The sequence below is a fragment of the Meleagris gallopavo genome, chromosome 1 (genome assembly GCF_905368555.1).
Source record: "Meleagris gallopavo chromosome 1, MGAL_WU_HG_1.1, whole genome shotgun sequence".
NCBI classification, from domain to species: domain Eukaryota; kingdom Metazoa; phylum Chordata; class Aves; order Galliformes; family Phasianidae; genus Meleagris; species Meleagris gallopavo.
In genome coordinates this window covers 62,498,717-62,517,711 of record NC_139404.1, presented here as the reverse complement: position 1 = coordinate 62,517,711, position 18,995 = coordinate 62,498,717, and the positions used below count along the sequence as shown (strand labels likewise).

The 18,995-nt window shown below is 39.5% G+C and overlaps 1 protein-coding gene across 3 annotated transcripts in view; it reads right to left on the bottom strand.

Moving 5' to 3' along the window:
• Positions 1 to 819: 819 nt before the first annotated feature.
• Positions 820 to 18,995, bottom strand: part of DERA (deoxyribose-phosphate aldolase) — a 52,868-nt gene continuing 34,692 nt past the window's right edge. For all 3 annotated transcript variants that reach the window (XM_085230889.1, XM_010713766.4, XM_085230896.1), the window contains 3 exons: positions 7,699 to 7,811; positions 3,179 to 3,328; positions 820 to 1,513 (listed from right to left, as the gene is read on the bottom strand). In XM_085230889.1, the coding sequence (XP_085087015.1) occupies positions 1,457 to 1,513; positions 3,179 to 3,328; positions 7,699 to 7,811 (320 nt within the window). In that variant the 3' untranslated portion in view covers positions 820 to 1,456. The remainder of the gene's footprint in view (positions 1,514 to 3,178; positions 3,329 to 7,698; positions 7,812 to 18,995) is intronic.

Sequence of the window (18,995 nt, the reverse complement as noted above, 5' to 3'; positions counted from 1 at the left end):
AGCCCTCATTCTGCTTCCTAAATGGACTTGGGCTGTTGCTAGTTGTCTCTTGAATGAGACAAGACAAAGCCAGCCAGTCACCCAGTAATGCTTAGCCATCTGCTTATTCCTCAGGCTGTCTAAGACTCTTCAGAAGGCCAAATCTTTCCATGCTGTGTTTCACAGAGCGACTCAGGTGGCTTAGCCAGATAAATAACCGAGTTATTATCTTTATGAAGTCAAGATCTTTTTGTAATAAATGCACCTTGTAGCTTGATTTATAGCAAAATCCTCCTCCTCTTACTTCCCTGATGAGACCTACTTAAGTCAGTGAGACTAGTCGTGATGATAATTAAGATTTTAGTACAACTCCGGTTAGTGAGTAGAATGTAGCTCTGAAGTAATGAATCTACCAGCTCCAGTCTGATATTCAAAAGGTGTCGATGATTTAGGTATTATTCTTAATGTCCTCTGAGAAAAGTACTTTTTCATTAAAGCTGAAACTCTGTATAGGACACAATTCTTATAAATTACAGAAATGATCTTAGAAGGGAAAAGTTGAAGTTCAGATAGCATAGCGTAGAAACCTGTAAACTGACAATCAACCCCCTCCACCCCCTTCCCACCTTAAAATGCAAAGATTTGCATGACTGTGTTTAAAAATGACAGGAGACAGGAACGGGAGCTTCTAAGACAGACTAAAATTTTTAAGAGTGAAATGCCTGAAAATAGCCTCCTGAATGCATAGTTAGGCATCTATATAGAGGCTGCTTGATTTTCAGTTGTTCTGATCACCCAGAGCTCCCATTAGCTTCAGGAGCAACTGTGGATACTCAGCTGTTCTAGAAATCAAGCCACCTTTATTCAAGGGTCTAAATATGGATGTCTGTGCCCAAGTTTTGGGGAAAAAATAAAAAAAATAAAATAATAAAAACGGTTTTTTTGCTACCAAGATTTTATAAAAGAAAGAAATAACCAAGTTTCATTTTCTCAGGTTACAATGCTTGAAACCGAATCAACATAACAATTAATAGTGCAACATATCCTAACAAAGATCTAGTCAGAGGTGAATGGAAAGCTGTTCCAAGATCTGTAGCTCTTAATTAGCAATATGAAACATTCTTTAGATACTTCATTTCTCAGCCTGCAAAGTGCTACCAGGACACCCAAATCTTTTTCATAGTATTTCAGTGTTGCCATTAATAAGCTTTTCAGGCTGGGCTGAGGAAGACTTTGCAAGATTAACTTTGCAAATCTGTAAGTATTAACTATTTAACTGTTTCAGAATTACCATTTTTTTCCACTTTTTGATCAAGTACAACCAGCAGACTTGAGCATATTTTTAAATGCTGTAATATATGAAAAAGAGAGAATTATGCCTTTAATTCTATCAAACGCACTCAGTTGTCGGAAGACTTCTGAATGCTATTTTTTTAAAGGCTTCTTTTATAAAAATAATCCTGAGTTGATTTTGTATTTAAGCCATTGCCAGGTCGTGTTGAAGTGCGTAAGAGCCAGTTACGTGGTGGAAAATCTGCAAGAAAAAAAGGACATTCATGATGGAGTTATATATACGACTGTAAATTTCAAAGTATCATGAAAGTCAGAAATTAAAGGCATGTCAGAAGAAGATGATGGGTATTTATTTGTGTATGTATGTGTTCATAAAATATGATGCAGTATGCCTTCATATACTTATTTGATTTGAACTAAGAGCTCTTGCTGCCTTGCTTGGAAATAAAAAGAAAAAGGACTTCTGTTACTTTCAAAAACAGACAAGTAAAAGACAATGATTTACTCCCATTGTAATTTTGGTTTGATGATTTCAGCATTATTTTTAATATTCAAAGGATTCAAAACTGCTTACGCTTTTACATGGCTCTTCACTGCCTCAGGGCTGAGTGTTTCCCTATTTTCTGTGTTTTGCTCTTATACATATCTGTTTTTGTGAATATAACGGCTGGTACATTTTATCTCACATAGTTTTAGATGACACAGCATAGCCGAGCTTTGGTCATGACTGTGGTCTTTGTGCAATCCCTGGCAGATAAAAAGGTGCCACTGTTAAGAAACCAGAACAAACTATCACATACTCTAGCTGTCATGTAAGAGCCAGCAGTGATAGCAGTGGCAAAAAAAAACAGCTCATCGTGTTTTGTCATAACAAGAGACATGATTTTAGGTCAAGTCAGAGGCAGAAACAGTCTGGCAGTGGAGCAAGACAGTATTACTCTCACTGCAAGAGGGAACCAGGGGTTTTCAAATGTCATCAATATTCACCTGATATCTTTGAGCTGTTAAGACTTTTCTTATAATATGTTAGTACTTCAGTTGCTAGGAAAGATGGGCAAAGGAACAGTTTCATGTTTTTCTCTCCTTCAGTCCCCCTACACAGCAGACATTCTCTCATAGCACAAGAACTACGAAACTGTTTTTTTTTTGTTAGAGCTAATATCACCTCATCCCTTGGGCTTAAAGGGAATGGGAGTAAAGTTGAGCAGCCCTAATATTTTAGTCCTTCCTATGATACTCCGTCACTTTAACTACGCCGTGTACTTGGAGTTAGATCCCCCACTCCAGTGGGACAGGTCACAGGCAGACAGTTCTTCTTACTGGAAACTACACGTTGCTACTGTATCTCATACCCTGTTTGTCTGCCAGGAAACACAGTGACCTGCCTGCACAAAAAATGAAATCCATTAGAAAAAGTGAGACTTTGTAATAGGCAATTGCTTTTTCTTCCCCAGGAAATAATCAATACGTAAGAAATTCTCTATCAGCAGTACCATTTGTAGAATGAGAGGACTTTTTCTAGAATATGGAAATATATTGTAAACAATTGACGCAAAGGGTCTGTAATGTTTCCTGATGGCCATCTGAACTGGCAACAGACAGAAGTGCAGGGGAGTGCACTGCTGAGCGTTAGCAAAAGACTACATGTGTACAAATGGAGCTCTTTTGCCTACTGCACTGTGAGTCTGGCCCAGGGAACTGTCAGATGCTTGGGTTACCCGAATCCCAAAGGTCTGTAATGACAGGCCAAATTTAAGCTAATACTGTGCTGGAAGTGAACTTGTTAATAATGCATGTTCTGTTATCTCTTAAACAACACCAAAAAGCATATTCTGCAAAAACAGTAAGCCAGTACATTTAGAAAGATAATTGCTTCTCTCTACAGATCTGAAAACTATTAACTAACCTGTTTCTCAATGTCTTCCAACAAACTACTAGCACCAAGGCGAAAGAGCTCTGGTTTCAGCCATTCCACTCCCAGTTCCTCTTTTACCAGCATAAGCCAAGTAATAGCTTCTTTTGCTGTCCGAATGCCACCAGCAGGCTTAAATCCAACCTACATATAAAAAAACATTGCAATATTTCATTATAGCCCCAGAAAAACAACCAGCATTTGTTGACTTGCTGTGTGGTGTATATAAAAAACTCTGTTCTGGTAAATATCTGATTGTAAGCAGTGTTCGGTCTGGACTAGTGCTGCAAGTCATCCATCAGGCCTGTCTTCACACTGAAAGACAAATTTTTTGTTGTGAGTGAAAGCAATTGAGGGAGCAATACTTTTGCTCCCGTGCACTTTCTCAGGAGCTGGGTTTGACTGAAATTTGCCCATAACACGTTAGGTCAAGGGATTTGGGCAGGACCAGGGCTATCTGCAAATCAGAGAATTATAAAATGGCTTGGGTTGGAAGGGACCTTAAAGCTCATCCAGTTCAACACCCCCGCCATGGGCATGATTCCACCCAGCAGCTCAGGCTGCCCAGGGCCCTATCCAACCTGACCCAGGGATGGGGCACAGCTTCTCTGGGCAGCATTTGTCAATGCCTTACCACACTTTCAGTGAAAAATTTTCCCCTGACATCTAATCTAAATCTCTCTTCTTTTAGTTTAAAATCATCCCCCCGTCCTATCTCTATCTACCCATGTGAAAAGTTGATTTCCCTCCTGCCTTATGAGCTCCTTTAAGTATTGAAAAGCTGGAGGGAGGTCTTCCTAGAGCGTTCTCTTCTCCAGGATGAAGAAGCCCAGCTCTTTTTAGGAGAGCTGTCTTTATAGAAGAGGTGCTCCAACCCTCTGACCAGGACCTCTGGATCTGCTCCTAAAATCCCACCTCTTTCTTGAGCTGGGAGCCCCAGACCAGGACACAGTACTTCTGATGTGGCTTCTCAAGGGCAGAGTAGAGGACAATGATCACCTTCCTTGCCCTGCATGGGATGCCTCTTTAGGCACAGCCCAGGATACTGTTGGCCTTCTGGGCTGCAAAAGCCCACTGCCAGCTCAATATCACTTACTGCTCATGTTGCAATCTTATTTGAAAAAAAATCAGCAAATATAAATGCAATTATGTAATGTCAAACATGCCAAAATAAGGCACGCAGTGAAGCTGACTTGTGTGAAGAGCAATAGGAGGCAGTTGTATTTTATAAAAATCCTAAGTGTCAGAGTAATACATAATTGGGTTGTAAATTCAAACTTATTTCGAACTTTTTCACTAAAATTTACTAAATGAAGACTAAATTAGGTCTCTCTACAAGAGATGGATTTTTTTTTCTGTTCTACAGGAACTGTAAAACTTCCCTTCCACCAGATACTGGATATGCTTGCAGGCACTTGATGAGAGATGTGTCATACTTGGTTAGGTGAACTGCCATGTGTATTACGACACATGACAGGAAAAACCTAGCTTTAAGGCAAAGCATGCCTTGAATCTCATGATCCCATGAGCCAGCACAGAGACAACCTACTGCACACACTTCTGGTTATGTGCCATTTACACGTATCTCATTCTAAGATAGCTTTTGTAAAGCATTGCTATCAAAATCCTGGTCAGAAAGTTTGTCGCATTACGTCAGATGTTGGCCAGCAACAGATTTTTAAAATTCTAGAAGAACAAGCAGAATTAAGAAAAAGTGTATCTGCATTAAAGAAGAAAATCTGAACAACATGCACAGTAGCACATAGCGATGCTTTCTATATTTCCTTCTGCCATACATCTTTATCTTGGTTAGTCCTTCTCTTCAGCCTCCTTATGAAAGAATTATCATTCTGATTTCTGTATATACTTTCCTGAAAGCTTACTGCCTTGATTGGTTTCTTTGTACCTTATGGTTACGACAATAGAATCTAAAATTATCTGTCATTTTAAATAAGTTTGGTAATTTTAATAGTGATTTCAGGACAAACAAACAGAATAAATCCTTCTTTTAACACTGAAGTATTGTGATAACAGCATATTTCCAATAAGATTATAAAGAACAATAACAGGAAAAGCTTGATAAATCCAAATACAAAGACTATATTTTTGTGGATGGATGGATGCATGCATAAGTGTATGCATACATCTGTTAACATTAGATTTCCAAAAGGAATTTAAAGCACATCAACTGGAAAAGCATCCTCTAGACAATAAATTAAAATACTGGGACTGTGTTTTCCCTAAGGAAGAGAAATCCCAATCAAATTCAAATCTAGATTTCTTCCTAGAAATACTACAGCTCTTCAAGATAACCTGTGGTAAAAACAAGTAAAATACCGTTAATAAATAAGATAACTAAAAAGGCTATGCAAAATTCCTTTCCCTTTTAGCAAATTCTGAAAGGTCTTTACAAAAAAAAAAACAAAAAACAAAAAAACAAAAAAAAACTGACATAGGAAAGTCTGTCCTCACCCCCATTTACTGCACATCTGACTGCCATAAAAACACGAAAAGGAAAGGGGGAGGGCATTTAATTCGAGAGCGGTATGAAGTCCAGCCACCACTTCCCTGCTGTTTCACAGCATTTCATTATTTTGCTTAATAAGTTCATCTCCTCAAGAATTTTCTCTTCACCTTATATTATTAAAAGTAATAAGTTTTTCTGGATTGGGGGTTTTCCCAACAGAAAAACCAATTTATGTATGTCCTTCAATAATGACAGGAAAAGATTATTTCCCATTATATTGCACACTTTTCATATCACCACCACAGCTTATCATTCAATAAATGTTACTCTGCAACTTGTTCCTATCCTCGAAGAAGTTTAATTTCTGTATTAACCTGTTTTTCTCAGCCAACGCCTTGCTAGAAAGGATCCCTACAGCAGCAAAATTAGTTTGTTAAAGAAACCATTTATAAATCTCTTGTTGCTGATAATATTGTCTTCAGTTAATAAAAGCACACAAAGTCAGTTTACATCTAATTCTCTGACATACACAGACATAGGCACTCATTCTGAATAACACATTTTTATACCATGAATACATTCTTTTAAAGCAAAAGGTGAATTCAACATTTGTATCCAATTATTTGTACAAAGCTGTGCTGATGCCTAGCCTTTGGCACATGGCTCCTGCAAGCAGCACCTGTGTGGAGACGAGTCACCTGGCCCAAGGGATCTGCTTCCAGTTGGCAGCAATGATGCTTCTGCAGAAGCAAGCCTATGAGATAGGCTAGAGCTCTTGTACGGCAAGAAGAGATGCAGACTGGGGAAGGGAGGAGGGAAATCAGCCCAGGGATCCATACCAGCCTCATGCAGACAACTACAGAGAGCAGAAGGATACATGTAACCTGTTGTGATGTGCTCCTCAAGCTCCAACAGCCCCTGAAGCCATCTCAGCCTCTGTCCCACTGGTCATCCCATGTCCCATTATCACATCATCTTCTGACAGGAATGAATGGTAAGTTGGAAGGATAGAAAGGTGGCACAGAATTGAGGAGAGAGTCTTAGTTAAATGACACCTCCTTCCCCGAAGCCCCAGGTAAGGGAAAAGCCCACTGCTGAGTAGATCTGGGTGGTGACACATTGGAACAGGTTGCCCAGAGATGTTATGGATGCCCCATCCCTAGAAGCATTCAAGGCCAGGCTTGATGTGGTTCTGGGCAGCTTGGTCTAGTGGTTGGTGACACTGCCCACAGCAGGGGTATTGAAAGTAGATGATCACTGTGGTCCTTTTCAACCCAGGCCATTCTATGATTCTATGATTTAAGAAGGAGCTCTGATTGTCTGTAGATATAGGAAATGGAAGGTGGCATAAGCCTTTCTGAATAACCTCCTCCTCTCTCTGCTCTAGTAGCAGGATAGATGCACAGACAGTTCATAGACTCCTCTCTTCTCCTCACCTCCCTGACCTTCCTTGATAGTGACCTGACTATCAGATAAAGGGTGCAATGCTCTCCCAGCCTGTCTTGCTCTCCCTCCATCTCAAAAACAAGATCCAATTGGATCTGCCCTTGAAAACTCCTCCAGCAAGGAAGAAATGAGCAGAATTTACTCTTTGGGTTGCCATAACTAAGTCAGAAAATAGAGTCATGTTCTCTGGATGAACTCTTGGTGGCTATATTATGGCAGTATGCCAATCACTGTCAGCTTGAGATTCGCCCTGTCATTGAGATGACCATTTAAATATCTTACATGGTGAAACAAAACTCAAAACTAAATGCATCATCTGATGTACCAAAATTGCACAAGGTTTTAGGGAATTAACTGACAGTTTACTCAAGAGAGGAAAGTCAAAAGTGTGTTTTGGTTTCGGATTTTTTCTCTGTTTAAATTACTAGTAAACAGAAAGAGGCATACAACAGAGAAATCCCATTGCCCACTACCTACTGCTCTATAACAATGGAAGCTAATATATGCAGATTTACATATACTGTATTTTGAAAATTTTACAGTCTTACAATCTTCTGAGTAAACCTGTTTGGTTCATTTTCAGAAGGGTTACGAGAATTACCTTAAAGCCGGTTTGCCAATAGAATTCTTTAATGGCTCGCATCATGACAACGCCAACCGGAAGAGTCGCATTTTCCACTTCCTTTCCTGTAGATGTCTTTATAAAATCAGAACCTGAAAGGAAGTAAAAATCTTTATAGTGGTTTTAGAATGAGAACCACTGTGCAATATGTGTAGTTCACACCCTCCAAGGATGTCCTCATCCTTCACAGCAATTACAAAGCATCCCTTTTACACATCCCTGTGGAGTCCATGTTAACTTTGCACCTGCAAAGACTAAAGCAGGAAGGTGAGATAATCATCTGGTTTCAGAACAACTCAGGCATCCCAGGGGCTAAATGAACACCTCAGATCTTAATTCTGTGCTCTAGAAATCACATCAACTATCCTTTCAATAAAGTCCAATATATTACAAGGGCTGCTCCAAAACGAATGCCTCCTATTTTACTAAATTGATTCACAACATCAGAAACTGATGTTGGTGGTACGGCAGTAGACATTGAACCTTACCACCAATATTCTATCACAATTTGTTTCCATGTGATAGATGGCAATAGAGGGGCATCTGATATGGAAGTGCATATGAAGGAAAGGTGTGTCACTGAATTCCTCCACGTGGCAAAAATGCCACCCATTGACACTCATCAATGCTTGCTGAAATTTTATGGAAACCAAACAGTAGATGTGTGCACAATGAGGCGATGGGAGGTGCCAAGTTCTGGACACCACGCTAAGCTGTCACACCACAAAATGAAGAACATCTCTATCAGCTCATCTGTGTATGTGAATCTGTAGGTTACGACTCCAGATTATGTTATTTATGTGTACATATTGGCTTCAATGCACTGGAAACAATAGTGGCAATGTTGGAATATCGCAAAGTTTGCACCAGGTAGGTCTCGTGAATGCTCAGTGAGGAAGAGAAAGATCACCATATTCAAGTTTGTCAAGACCTACAGAACCAATACAAGGCTGAAGGTGACAGTTTCCTGGATCGCATCATTACTGGTAACGAGAAGTGCTGTTATTACTATGAACCAGTGTCAAACTGGCAGTCCATGGAGTAGCCACACTGAATTCCCCATCAAAGAAAAAAATCAAGATGCAACGTTCAGCAGATAAAGTGATGTGCACCATCTTCTGGGACAGAAAAAGGGTAATCATTCTGGATTTCCTGGAACTTAGACAGATCATCAATTCTGACCGCTATACCATGATGCTGACTAAGCTGAAGGCTTAAACTTCCAGAGTCAGGCCAGAGAATAAGATAACTTTACTCCTGCAACATGATAACACCAGGCCCAGCACCAGTTTGAAGACTGTGGAGTACATTGCCAGCCTTGGCTGGACTGTCCTACCACACTCGCTGTATAGTCCAGATTTGGCACCCTGTGACTTTCATCTTCTCAGGTTGATGATAAAGATGGACTGCATGGGCAATTTTCCTAGCAATTATATCATCACAGCAGCTGTGAAACAGTGGGTCACCTCTGCTGGTGCAAATTTTTATGAGCTCAGCATGCAGGCTCTTTTTAATTGGTGGCAAATGCATAGCTAATGCTGGTGACTACGTTGAAAAAGAGTGCCTAGTAGCTGAGAATTTGCTGTATTGAATAGTGTTATTGCGCTCTTTGTATCTGTTGTAGCTTCCACGGAAATAAATAGGAGCCATTATTTTTGGACCAACTTACATATATGTTCCTGAATGGAAGTACATTATATATGTGTGTTACATGTGTTACATATATGTAAAAGAAAGATAGCAGATTAACAACAACAACAAAAAAAAGCCAATGATTTTCTCTGAACAAATTTTGCATATAGATCAATATTTTAATATTTCCACAAGGATCTTTCAGAATAGAAACAATTTTCATCACGTTTTTAATACAACTTTTCATCAATTTGATCTCAGATTTGACAGTCTAGCATCTTATTTCAAATAGCTGTTTAAAGTGAAAGCAAAAAAATCCCATGTGTGTTTAATGAAGCCAGCTGTATAGTACTGTAAACAGGGAAACAATTCCTTTCTTATGCGCTTTGTAATGGTAACAGTGCAAATTACTACATTTAATGCCGTGGTCTGATATAATGCAGTAACAATATAAAAAAATATATATGTTATTTAAAGAGGGAGAGTTAACTTTGACTCATTGTTTATTTCACATGTTCTCACTTTTACACAACTTTCCTCACCGTCTGTTCTGGATACTTGTGTAGCGTTCTTGTACCTTCTTGCTGTTCTGGGTGGGCTTAAAACAAATTCAGCAGTGCAATATTACAAAAAGCTAAGAAATGAGCAAAAAGAATTGCTTTGCAGTGTCTGATCCTTCACTGACACAATACAGTGACAAAAGTTCTTTAATTGCAATAGAGCATACTTCACCCCTGGGAACGTACTTCTTCTTAGAAAAGGTGTACTGTGGGATCATTAATTATCAAAAGTAATCGTGAGGAGAAGAGGGCTAATTCAAACATAGCGTAGTAGTGCATCATCCACTTAAGTCAATTGGAACTGCATCTGCTTCCACTTCAGATTTGGCTTAGTCCATTTTGTCTCTTATTTGAATGATGAAGCCTCTATGACATCCCCTAGAGTAAGAAAGGGAACTTTCATTGCTGGCTCAAAGTAAGGAGATGCCTTGACTACATTCTGACAGTATGCTGTAATATGCTCCAGAGACCTGTCTTTCTGATGCAGGTTGGCATGCAGCTAGGTTTCAACCTGCTGGGAAGTTGAGATAAAACCATGCATGTTTCAGTGTCCTGCAATTTAAATGCAATCAAACTTCATCACTAACATTGCCTCCTGTAAATCCGTGTTTGTTTTTATCTGCAGGTTTCCTGCCCAGGCAGTCAATGGTGTTTAAGCTGCACCATGCTACAACATTCCCCATTCAAAACTGAAATGACTACTCAGGAAACAAGTTCTAACTGCAAAGAAGTTGCAGTACAAAAAAGAGGCAACTAAGACTTGATTGAGTCTTGCAGGGAACTGAGCACATATGAGAAATAGTTGAGTTATATATTTCAGAGCTATCCTCTGTCAGAGAGACAGTATGGACATCTGATAGTCACATTCAAACAAATAGTGGAAGTGAAACTTTAACAGTGCCAAATTATACTTTTAATTTCCCTTTTGAAATGCAGCACTTAAAGTCCTTCATTGCAATACTTTTCATTTTTTCTAGTATAAGGTAAGTCAAAGCTTTTATAAGTCTTATAATTACAAGTCTCTATGGTACAGTTTCATTAAAAACTTTCATTAAACAACAGCTGCCCTTGTATATGGTCTTCTAATCAATTTGGTCAAACAGAATGACTTCTAATCAGCTGTTGATAAAAATAGAAGATGAAATTTTAATTCTAATAGATTAACCACAAACTCAAGATAGTCTTCAGAATTCATCTAGCTCTATTCTCCAGTGGATTTAACGACTATTCAGCAACTCATTACTAAATAGAACAAGATGAACATTTTCCAGTTCATTAAAGAAATGTACTATGTATTTTTGCATTGTCCTCATGATTCGTTACAGGGAGTCTTAATTACAAGATAATGGATAATGGTTATTAAATGCAGACTCCAGTAATGAAGCTCTATTCATTTGCGAGCCTCAGAGACTGCAAAGAGGGGAAAATAAAATTACTAGCTTCAAAAGATTAACGGATCAAATTATTATTCAATTTTGAAAATCTCATTCAGACTTCACAGAAACAAGAAGAGATTAAAAACTAGTATTAGTACAAAAGTAGTGCATTTATATATTTATTTTTAAATAATATCTTAAGGCTATTACCAGAATAATCAGCTTTAGATGTGATTATTAGACAAACATAGAGCCAATTTAGTAGCATCCTCTACCAAAGAAAACAATATATTTTTATTTCCTGAACAAATTCTATTCATGATACAAGAGCTTCCATGCAGGACTCCAGGCAGCCTCTCACTGAATTCAGAAGATGCATGCTACCAAAGCACTCTGCAACGTAATGTGTTATTAAAGTGGAGATTTCAGTAATGAAAAGGGGGATTTAAAAATCAACTGCTGCCATAAAAAGCACCTCATTAAGTAGAATTTATGCCAACCTTGTAATAACAGAAGTGTTTCATCAATTCGATTTCTTATTCATGTTTTTAAAAACAAGTCTAAGGAATGAAGTTCAGTAGGAGTTTCATCTGGAAACTTAGGTGATGATTTAGAACCCCAAATTTATCACCTATCTTCCCATCTTCCTATGAATATATACATACAAATATCCAAGCCGATGTTAAATTACCCCCTGGGTCACTTGTTGCTTTCTCCTTCATTTGGGTAGGTTACACAAAAGACTTACAAAATGAGTTTTTCGAGATAGACTAGTAGGCCCAGTGAGCCTAGAAAAGGGCACATTTTCACTCTTTTTCATAGTGCAACTGCAAAAGTACATTTGCCTTTCTGTGAGTCAGGCACGATTCACTGAATCAGTGAAGAGTGCAGACATCAAATCCCCTGTGCAACACAGCAGCATTAGATGCCTGTTTTAGCTGGGCTTGCTCTGAACCCAGGAACAGCACCAAGGCCCAAGCAAGCAAAAACTGCATCACCTCAGTTTAAATGGAGACAGAAATTAGTATGAACCTCAAGGAATGTGACCAGTGCAGTCTGTACAGAGAAACTGAGTTCTCTACACAGTTGAGAGCCAGGCCAATTGAGCCATGATCACTGTGCCCTGTGACACTAGCTAGAATATTTCCAGATATTAAAACTCTGTTCCTCTGCTCTCGCACTCTACGCACACACCTCAGCCACTGTAGGTCACTGAAGACCATTTAAACCAAACCAGCTGGATTTGCTGAAAGTAATGGCTTAAGCATCTTAAACCCACACCTAGAGATTAAGATGAGGCCCACTATTTATCCCACATACTCATTAAGCCTTACGCACCCGAGCGTAGGGAAAGATTTGCCTAAGTCAAGCAGATGACAGGGCAAGAATTCAATGCCCTGTTCTCCTGAAGGTCAGAATTGAGCTGGCCATCCTACTGCTATCCCCTCCATCGTATCAAAAAATCACAAAGCTTCCCTGTCCCGTGCAAAAATGAAGCAGAGCGTGAGAACCAAACAATGCTACTTAGCTGACAGCATCCAAGAAACATATTACGGTTCCATAATTAAGCAATAAGCAACAACAAGCAGTATGGCAATTGAGGAGTAATCACAACCTTTTGGTTGCAAAGTGCTTCAAATGCCCTTGGGGAACGATTATAACTACAGAATCTGAGTTGTTGCCTTACTCTTAAAAAAGAACAAAGATGCATCTGGCAGTTTTAAACAACAGTTCAGAGACATATGCTTGCAGAGGGACAATTATGCCATGTTACTTAGTATGTACTTCTAGTGAGTAGAAATGTATCTGGTTGCTGCAACTTGGCTATAACAAAATGTGGCAACATGGGGTAGATGCACTCCCTTACAGGACTTCAGTCTGGTGGCACAGAGTCATGCTGTTGAGGAGACAACAGTAAGCCTCTATTGTTTGTGCTGACAAGGCAGCAGTAATAATAACCCTATCAAATACGTATAGAGTTCCACGAGCAAGACATTTTTTTTTCATTTTATGAGTACCTAAAAAAGAGGATCTTAAGATCAAACCTCTGAAAATGAGTGGCAGGCTAACATGAATGGCTAATTCTTTTTAGCTGAGACATCACATTAGTCCACTTACACATCCTTACTCTACCGCAGTTGCAAGATAAAATATATTTCCCTGCAGCTTAATTTTGCCATTTAAGAGAATACATATCTGTGACAGCATGCTTCAGCAGTAGCTCACTGAGCTGCTTCAGCTCCATCACACATGGCTACTGTGTCGTAACACTTGTTCAGGTGCCTATGCATTTTTGAAATTGCTGGCTTACAATTTGGCATTTTGTGAACTAAACTTTGCAATTCTTTTCTGAAAAGTGCCTGCATGAAGCAAAAAATGAATCAGAACATGGGGCTCCATGTTTAATGTCTGTTTACAAATAAGACAACCTTTCTAATGACCTACCCTATAATCTCAGTTGGTTTTCAAGACTAGAAATGGATGCTTCCTTTCCTGTACACCATCTCTGGTAACGGGCAATCTGCAGGCCAAACAGTGCCCTTAGGAACAATTATGCACACACATGAAGGGACAAATTATTAAGTCCATACTTATGCAAAATTCCCTGTAGGTGATCTCTGAAGGAATTCAGCATTGCTGAATTATGTATAGCTTGCTAATGCACTATTATAGTATCTACCACAGGTCTCCATAGGATACTATTACTTAATTAGTATTAGATTCTTGTGTGTTCATTTAAAATGTGTTTAGAAGGTTCAAAAGAACGATCCATACCACTTTCTTTAGTTCTGCTACAAGACATTGGCTTTTGTTATTTTTAGAGCATTTCTTTCAATCCAAACCCTACTTGTGCATAGTAAAAGAGAAAAGAAATAATGGACATATTCTGACCTCAGTGACCACAGCTGGGATCCCCGTCAGTGGTGACACCTGTGGCTTCAAATCACACTAAAGCACAAGAAAAAAACACATGTTCTCAGTCCCCTCCCACAGTACCAAATAGAAGCAGTGTTAGGACGTGTATGAGTGCAGGAGCAGTACAGGCAGTTATGTGCCTCTGCAGTAGTTCTCCCTTGTCCTCTCCAATGAAAAGCAGCAGGATTCACTCCCAAGAGCAATGAGTGGGACCACAAAGAAGATTAAGGAATCCCTGTATCATTATCTACTTGTTAAATGTTGCACTACTTCCCTGAGATTTTTATGTTATTTATTCAAAAATGTGTACCATGCATTACACTCAAGGGCTTTACAGTATACAACCTATATTAACCTTATTTCTTTTTGCAGATGGCAATACTAAAACTGGGTAAGCAGTTTGCCTAATGACACATGACAAGCCAAAGGTAGAACGAATAAATAAACCAATGCATTCCAACACCTAATGGTAACCATACAATAATCACTAAGAAAAAATGTACCTTTCCCCTCAGCTTATCGAGTCCAAGTGCTGTTTATTTCTGAGTCAACAGAGCGGAGAGAGGTGGGCCCATGCCAACCTCATAAAGTTCAACAAGGCCAAGTGCAAGGTCCTGTATCTGGGTCAGGGCAATCTCAAGATACAGGTTGAGTGGAAAATGGCTTGAGAAAGTGCTGAAGAGAAGGATTTGGGGGTGTCAGTTGATGAGAGATTCAACATGAGCCAGCAATCTGCACTTGCAGCCCAGAATGCCACCTGTATCTGGGTTGCACCAAGAGAAGCGTGACCACAGGTTGAGGGAAGGGATTATGCCCCTCTACTCTGCTCTCGTGAGACCCCATCTGGAGTGTCCAGTTCTGCAGCCCCCAACACAAGAAGGACATGGAGCTGTTGGAGCGGGTCCAGAGGAGGGACACAAAGATGATCATAGGACTGGAGCATCTCCCCTATGAGGACAGGTTGAGATCTGCGGCCCTTCAGCCTGGAGAAGAGAAGGCTCTGAGGAGACCTTGGAACAGCCTTCCAATACCTGAAAGGGGCCTACAAGAAAGCTGACTTTTTATAAGGGTGTGTAGCGACAGGATGAGGGGAAATGGTTTTAAAATGGAAAAGGGTAAATTTAGACTAGATACTTGGAAGAAATTTTTTTACTGTGAAGGTGGTGATACACAAGAACAGGCTGCCAGTGAGGCTGCGAATGCCCCTTCCCTGGAAGCATTCAAGGCCAGGCTGGATGGGGCTCTGAGCAACCTGGTCTAGAGGTAGGTGTCCCTCCCTATAGCAGGGGGTTGGAACCAGATGATCTTAAAGGTCTCTTCCAACCCAAACCTTCTATGATCTTCCACAGACTAATGTGTAGAACATGGTTTGCCACCAGTTTAAGCAAGACAAAACACAGGAGACATCAGTACAAATCTCCTCTCTGCTCTAGCATGAGAACATGGGTTCTGCTTGGGAGTATGCCTCCGTGCACCCACGCAGAAGGTAAGACGGATGGCATGGTGTTCACCCAGCTGACTAGACCCATGCCATCTCCTCAGCACAACATCTGTGACAAAACAGGAGGCAGGCAGCCATGGCACTTTTAAGCAGTGAAGAGAAGAGTGGACTGGGTCGAAAGAGTAGCAGTACAATTATTTTAAGAGAGGGATGTTCCATCAGCTACCAAAGTACTTGAAGAGTAGAAGAACCATAAACAACCCAAAATAATTCCAGAATAAAATAGTTCGCAAACTGTACTGTAGAGCTGGCAACAGTAAGGTGTTACTGTTGAGTGTAGCTGTAGCGCTGCACAAAATCTAGAGGCAGTGCTCTGCAGCATGCTTGGAGGAGAGCCCACAGCAGCAGAGCTGCTCCCACTTGTTGCCACTGCCATCTTCACTGTTATGCAGAGGCTTCCCTCAAAAAGGAAGTTACACCTTCAGCATCCCCTTCCCACTCCTTGCTGCAAAGATAGCAAAGGATGAATTCTGCATAAAAGAACTAAAGGTTATAACAACACATAGTCTTTGTACAGGAATGTGGATATGGCCATGGACTAGGAGGGGAAGGTGACCTTTTCCTGCTTTGGCAGTGTTACTATTACACATACAGCACCTACAAATATGCTGGGTTTCTGAGAAGGAACCACTACATACCTTCTTATCACTTTACAAGTTGCTGCAAAAACAAGTTGCTGCTTTATCAAACAACATAAAGGCTGGTCTCTCAGATTAGGGGCAGGCATTCAGGTTCTGAACACTGAGCCCTGTGCTCTCATTTAGCTGAGTGAGAAAAGAAAATGTTGTGGGAGAACCTAGATGTTATTTGAAAATTTCACCCATCAATCCTAACTTAAAAACATTGAATTGCATTGCATGATTTACTTGCTCACACTTTAAATAATTCAGGCAATGATAAACCATCCTAAACTGTGATATAATTAAACCAGCAATGTTCTAGGCATCTATTGGCATTCCTGGCTTTGAATCAATACATCTTAGTCTCTCAAAATGTTGTCTAGTACATGACATTTTACAAACTGTGGCTAAAGCCCTGATATATCTACCACTAATAGCATTAGCACTTGGAAGGAAATAATAAATATCCATGACTGCTTGGAATCATAGCACTACATGGTATTTCACATACCATCTTGTAGCAACCAGATTTAGCTTTGTACTATTTAATGTTGATATCAACTCAGAAATAAATATGTTAACATTAAAACTCAGGTATGCTTACATACTATCTATTAGCCTGTAACAAAATTACTCACCTTGAAAGAGCAACTTAAAATCCATTCAGAGATACTCCATACTGAACAATGCAACTAGAAAATTAGTCTGCTTTATTAAGATTGGAAGGTGCTATGAATTTTAAAGATTAAAAGAAAAGACACATAATAGAGCCAAAATCACGACACTTCAATGTCACTTTGAGTATTTTTCAACACTTTGTAGCAAAAGCAGTTTAAGATTCTGTTCTGACTCTAACCCAGAGGAAGGCACGATTGATTTTTGAGATTTAAAAGTCATGTCTTAATGCCACAGTCAGAACCCGCTCAGCATCCATCCTCTTTGTTATGCAGAAGACAAGTATCCAGCATCGGCTGCTCAGCCATTTTGTCCCTACACAGAAGAAGGCAGCTGGCACAGGCAGAGGCTTCTCCAGCACTTCTGTGTTGGGGAGATTTTCATTGTCTAAGAAATCTCCCAAGAGTCAATGTCCTGACTTTGTCTGAAAAATATTAAGTGACAGATCTCACCAGACCCCAGCCTGTAATGTCTTTGTTTCTTCCTGTTTTGAAGAAATCAGATGGCAGTTATAGGCTTGCATAGCAAGTTCAACAATCTCCCTCCAGTAATCACGTGATTATGTGGAAAATGCTAAAGCACTTGGTTTAATTTTTATGACACTTGAAAATCTTCAATACAATCAACTTATGAACAAGTAGACTCTGCCATGGGTGTAGGTGTTGTACACTCTTCTTTTAATGCAACGAGTACCAAAAGAGAAACACCCTGGAAAGACTTAGTTACAAATAAGGTAGTGCATTTCAAGGCAGAACTGTCAAAATGACAAAAACCATCAGTTATTTCTTCTTTTTTTATGAGATAATTCAATAATATATACATTAATTATAAGAAGCTCACTCACAGCTCCTCCTTCCCAGCAAGTCTGCCCTCAGTCTGCTTCCTCTTTTCCCACCTTGATAATTTGATAGCTAGCAAAGCTGCAAAAAACCCGCAAGTGTGGGCTGCAGGGTGGAGTGTTTTCACTACTGTCAGGAGGGTTATTTCAGAAGGTTTCTAGCTCTTCAGGTGGCCTGAATACCAAAAAACTTGCTGCCCAAACAACAACAAAAAACCCAGCCAAAAGCTCTGACTGTGCAGCTACACTCTGAACAGACAGCACTTCTCAGCTGGGAGTCAGGGAAAGACACGCTCCTGTGTTTTTTTAGGAAATCTTTTTTTTCCACCTCAGCTGTATTATTAATGATGCTTACATGGCAAAACTAACAATTTTATTTCAAAGGGATACTTTATGAAGGCATGTTGCTGATTCTTCTGGCGTAACAATCTATAAAGAATTAGTTAAAAAAAGGAAGGAAATCAAAAGAACTCTTAAGCACCATCAGCAACTCTTAAGAAGGTATTTAACATGCTGCGACGTTGTTTCTTCCCTTCCACTTGCCAGAAGTCTGTGTCCTAATCTGGTCAGAGATTGCAAATACGGTAAGCACTGTGAACCAAAAGTACCAAAAATCTGATCAAACAACTGCCTGGCTTTTGGTTAAATGTAACTGATACGGAAATACGTATTTGGTTAACACACTGGCAAAATGAAGATGATATTCTGATCTTCAAATCTAGACGTTAGCTATAGGTTTTACTTTTTTTAAACCAACACTAAAAACATGTCATTTTGAATACCGGCATTTCAGTCTTTTTATTGAAATACTGGGAATGAAAGAAATTGTGTATCAAATTCTCTTTGTGCTAGATATATGTATCCTCAGTGGTATTAGTGGAGAGTTATTAAATGTCACTATTCATTCAGAGTGCATTTAATGTGTTTCTTACAAAAAAAATTATCTATCTAAAGTTCATATCTTTGCATGGAAAAGTACTTTAGAGCCTTACTTTGATAGCAATGGCTTCTTCAACCACACTTACACATTCTGTAACAGAAGAGGTTAAACAAAACATTATCCCTGGCTTGCCACTTGGCAAAATGCAGCACTGGTGACAGTATCATGTCATACAATGTCATACAGGGAAGCACAACCACCTTGTTATGCCTTTCCTT